The 5000-nt window shown below is 45.8% G+C and overlaps 2 protein-coding genes across 2 annotated transcripts in view; one reads left to right on the plus strand and one right to left on the minus strand.

The window, feature by feature from the left end:
• tm2d1 (TM2 domain containing 1) overlaps nucleotides 1-3942 on the minus strand; it is a 6702-nt gene extending 2760 nt beyond the window's left edge. Inside the window, exons 1-5 of the mRNA XM_076721425.1 lie at nucleotides 3809-3942; nucleotides 3180-3253; nucleotides 2671-2779; nucleotides 2290-2381; nucleotides 920-993 (exon numbers count right to left, since the gene is read on the minus strand). Of these exons, the coding sequence (XP_076577540.1) occupies nucleotides 920-993; nucleotides 2290-2381; nucleotides 2671-2779; nucleotides 3180-3253; nucleotides 3809-3942 (483 nt within the window). The remainder of the gene's footprint in view (nucleotides 1-919; nucleotides 994-2289; nucleotides 2382-2670; nucleotides 2780-3179; nucleotides 3254-3808) is intronic.
• Nucleotides 3943-4514: 572 nt separating this feature from the next.
• The window catches only part of patj (PATJ crumbs cell polarity complex component), an 88224-nt gene continuing 87738 nt past the window's right edge, over nucleotides 4515-5000 (plus strand). The window contains exon 1 of the mRNA XM_076726802.1: nucleotides 4515-4539. The gene's annotated coding sequence lies outside the window, so the exon portion shown is untranslated. The remainder of the gene's footprint in view (nucleotides 4540-5000) is intronic.

The following is a 5000-nucleotide window of genomic DNA, read 5'->3' on the forward strand; positions in this document are numbered from 1 at the left end:
TGAGGCTCTGCCGCCGCGCGCCACGCTGAAATGGATCCTCCGGGAAACAAGGAACTCTTCATCACAGGTGTCACTCTTAAAGAGGACGTGAAACAAGAAGCGGAGTGCGTCTGTGTGCGGGAGGAAGAAACATTCAGCTAAAGTGAAGTTTAAGTGTTTTTGACTTTAAATCACTGCTCTCAGATCAGTTTGAACGGTCGGCTCCAGGCTTCCTTTAAGACGTGCCAGAGCTTTTCTACCTTCACATCATTTAAAGTGAGGCTAAACGCTGTCAGCACAGCGCGAACAGATCCATCCTTTCCTGGACTGATGGAACATTAACTGACAGATTTCATCAGAGCACAAATCTTAAAGAAAATATGTTAAACGTCAGCAGGTGAGTTTGAGCCGCTGTGACGGGTTCAGCTGGATGAAGACACCTGGAGGGGAGAGAACGTTCATCCAGTAATATTTCATGACTCAGCCAACAGACATCATGGAGCATCCAACACCATCACCAGAATCTGACCAGTATCTGGCCAGTATCTGACCAGAATCTGACCACTGCCTGACCACTGCCTGACCAGTATCTGACCAGTATCTGGCCAGTATCTGACCAGTATCTGGCCAGTGCCTGACCAGTATCTGACCAGTATCTGGCCAGTATCTGGCCAGTATCTGACCAGTATCTGGCCAGTGCCTGACCAGTATCTGACCAGTATCTGACCAGTATCTGGCCAGTGCCTGACCAGTATCTGACCAGTATCTGACCAGTATCTGGCCAGTGCCTGACCAGTATCTGACCAGTATCTGACCAGTATCTGGCCAGTGCCTGACCAGTATCTGGCCAGTGCCTGACCAGTATCTGACCAGTATCTGACCAGTATCTGACCAGTATCTGACCAGTATCTGACCAGTATCTGACTGGTTTGTGACTCACCTGCATGGCGATCAGTATGAAGTCGATCAAAGTGCCGATTCCACAGAAACCAACAGTGCAGAACTTCAACAGTCCTGAGAGACACAGAGGAGACACGAGACGAAGACAATTTCAATAGTAATAAACTCTGAACGTCCTCCATCCTGAGCTGGAACTGTTCAAAGTCTGTCGTCCATCACATTGAAACTCTGTCTCCAAGTCAAGTTTTCATCGGTAGAATCGTCCTCAGGTGAGCTGAGCACCTCGCTGAGCGTCGTCAGGGCTGAAAGCACCGACAGGATATTCAACCAATCACTGATTGTTTTTGGGCAGAAATTCGTCTTTTCTCTGTTTTAGATGTCCGTAAACTGAATCTCACAGAACGAGACGTCTGGAGACATTTGGACATTCAGCCCCCCCCATGTGTCCTGTCATGTTTGCTGACTGGGCATGAGAGGATGAACCCTTCAGGTGTCACTGAGTCCACCTCTCCTGTAGCGCCCCCTCAGGACAAACGTTCAGCTGAGTCTACAGAGACCAACCATGAGCACGTTTGCTCAGACTGTGGCTGTAACCTGCAGCCTGTAGGGGGCGCTACCAGGTTGTTCACCGTGAACTCGTCTCGTCTGCGTGTGTGTTGTTGTTCGCTCTCCCTGTGACACGTTTCCTTAGAAAGAAATCTGACTTGGCTCCGATCGGCTCAGCTTGGCTCAGTCCAAACCAACCTGAGCCAAATCAGGCCAGGTGTTCGTCAGTGCAGCTGTCCTCCATCCAAAAACCCCTGGCAGCGCGCGCGCACACACACACGCGCACACACACACACACACGCACACACACACACGCACACACACACACACACACACACACGCACACGCACACACACACACACACACGCACACGCACACACACACACACACACACGCACAGGACGAGCGTGGACTCAGGCTGCTGCTAATAACTCGTCCTCGTTGTGAAATCATAACTGTTTTTCTTTGATTGATTGATTGATTGATTGATCGATTCATTGATTGGTTGTGGTCCACTGTGTGTGGATCAGTGACAAACAAAGACAAATTCAATTCAATCTCAATTCAGACTGGAAAACCACAAAAATATGGAAACAATCAAAGGGCCATCAGGACAAAGAGCCACGTTCAACACGAGCTGCACGTCCTCCACTGTCCACTAGATGGCTCCACCAAGACTCAGACTGTTGAAATGAATGTGAAAAGACAGTTTGCTGTGGACGTCAGCGTGTGAGACGCCTGCTCACCCCTCCTGCTGTGATGGCGGCAGAGTCTCACAATCTGAATCTTATTTTGGAAAAACTGTAAAACCACACCGCAGACATCAGGGTGTGTGTGTGTGTGTGTGTGTGTGTGTGTGTGTACCTAGAGCAGGATATCCCAGGTAGAAGCGGTCTGCTCCCAGCCAGCCCAGAAACAGAGACAAAGCCACAGCTACTTTGTAGGAATATCCACTCCTGAAAGAGACAGTTATGATTTCTAGAGGAATCGTGAGACTTTATCAGTCATCATCATCATCATCATCATCGTCATCATCATCATCATCGTCATCATCAGTCAAAATAAATCAGAATGAGACTTTCTTGTGTCACTGTGTTCATCAAAATACAGTTAATACAGTTAAAATTAACTCAGATCTGATCATTCAACCAGCTGACAGTTAATCCTTTCCACAGGAAGCTGATGCTGCGTGTGTGTGTGTGTGTGTGTGTGTGTGTGTGTGTGTGTGTGTGTGTGTGTACTCACACATTCCTGCAGGGGATGGTTTTGTTGAAGCCCACCTCCTCCCCGCTGAACCTGAACTCTGTCCCGTTTGAGAGCCGACAGCTGATGTTTGGAGCTGGGAGGCACTCCACTGAAAACACACACACACACACACACACACACACACACACACACACAGGTAGACGTCAGCTGGTTTCAGTCTCTTTCAGCTCATTTCCTCTGTTTTAAATCATATGTTCGTGGTCGTCTGTGTCTTAACACTTTTCATGTCTCGTCTCCGGCTGCATTGTTGTTGAAATGAACTTTTCAGTCTAAAACTTCCAATCATGGAGGTCAAAGGTCATGAGATGCTTTGGACGGGATGCTGTGCAGACAACAAACACACATCTGACACGATGAGCCGTCTCCTCTACAGTTTATCCAGCAGGACTGCACACACGTCCTCAACCTTCTTCACTATTTTCAGGCCACAGACGGACGTGACCTCGCAGCTGTCAATCAGACGTCATGTGATCTGACGTCACACTCACCCCAGGCCGTCATGTCCCTGCAGTTCTCCGGCTCCTGAGTGGCTTCATCTATCTTTGGATCTCTACAGAGATACATGAGGAGAGTGAAGGAGGCCAACGTGGACACCACAGAGTGAAGTTCACACATCATCAGAGAGCATCAGCAGCAGAGGACACGAGTGAACGTCCACACATGAACTGTTTTCATAGAAGAAGAAAGTGTGGAGACAATGTGCCCCCGAATACTTTGTGGTTTATAACCAGGGTGGAGGATTGAACCTAGTCACCAGCCAAATGCTGTAAAACATGAAAATAAGTGAAATTATATACTGTTGAGAGGCTGGTGAATGTGAGCTTTAATCTGTCAGTGACTGGTGCATTTTCACATTTTGAAAAGTTAATTTCTCATATTTAAAACCGACACATGGCTCCATATCTGAACATGACGTAATTATCCTAAAATCGAACAGAGCAGCTGAGATATTTAACATCACGAGACTGATGTTTATGTGCGTAACGTTTCATCTACGAGCTGTTAGCTATGCTTTACATATCGTTAAGCTAGCTGCTGCTAACGCTAGCGACCGCCTTCAGGTCGATTATCTTCCGTCAGATCTGAGTTACGTCAGTAATCAATAATCAAAGGATATTGTCCGAGTCGTAAGCTGTCGCAGGTCTCCACCTCCTCCGCCAGAACGAGCTGTAGATGTGAGTAAACACAGTAAAACAAGAGGCTCCAGACCCCGCAGCGTAAACAAACCAGCCGTCTCCGGGAGGCCGCCATGTCTAACTCTATCACGTGACAAAATGATGCATTCAGGACTATCAGAAAGCTGGAGCTTAGCGTGGATTATAGAAAAACCAAGTCTCAATAATGTCTTTCTAACTCAGTACATTAGAAAATAAACGTGTTTGATGAAAAACGTTTATTAAAGTAGATGTATTTAATAAAAATTAACAAGTTGGCTTTATTTTTATCTTCTGTGGCTAACGAGACATTGCTGTGGGGGATTTTTGTGAACTTCATTCATGTTATATTACACATATCTCCATTAATATGTAGTGAAGTATCTTTTTAGGTACACGTATAAAACATTCAGCTTGACCAAGAAAAACTTTAATTCTTCAGTTAATAATTATATATCCTCAGTCTGTCTCTAATTAGCATTCATCAATTGCAAGCAGCATCCAGTTTATTTTGTATGTTTTTCCAGAAAAGGGGATTTGTTGTTTTTGGCGTGGTGGTTCAGTGATTGTTGAAGGATGAAACAAAATTTCCCACTTCGCCTCAAATCCCCCAATGTGTACTGGAAACAAATATTTCCGACAGACTTCAATGCAGCATTAAAGTGACACTGGTGCCAAACTGGATCCAGTTCATGTGAGTTTTTCGGCCAGTTCAAAACTCTTTTAAATCTCTCTGTTTTCTGTGAATTCATAACTGACGTGCGGCTACGACACCCGACTGTTTGTGCGCACGAAATATGACGAAAGGAGGCTCCTTAAACCACATTTAACAAGCTAACTTAGCATGCTAGCGGCTAGCCGACTGTTAGCGAACTGCTGTGTTACTGTTCTCGGTCTGATGGAGAAGTTGTTTAATGTCGCTTTTGCTCATTTAACGCTCATAAAAACACGGAGGAGTTCAGTTTGATGCCGTCGCTGAATCAATCATGTGTGTTTTCCTAAGTTTCAGCTGGTTTGAGAGTTTTTTTTTCTTGTGTTTTTGAAGTTTGATGCACCTGTTGCGACTTGAACCTGCTGAGTGTCCGAACAGATTGACACCGTTTAACCGTCACTGTTCAACACGTTCTTCTTAAAAATACACAATATGAAGGCGAG

Source organism: Chaetodon auriga, chromosome 3, assembly GCF_051107435.1.
Source record: "Chaetodon auriga isolate fChaAug3 chromosome 3, fChaAug3.hap1, whole genome shotgun sequence".
In the NCBI taxonomy this organism is placed as follows: Eukaryota; Metazoa; Chordata; class Actinopteri; order Chaetodontiformes; family Chaetodontidae; genus Chaetodon; species Chaetodon auriga.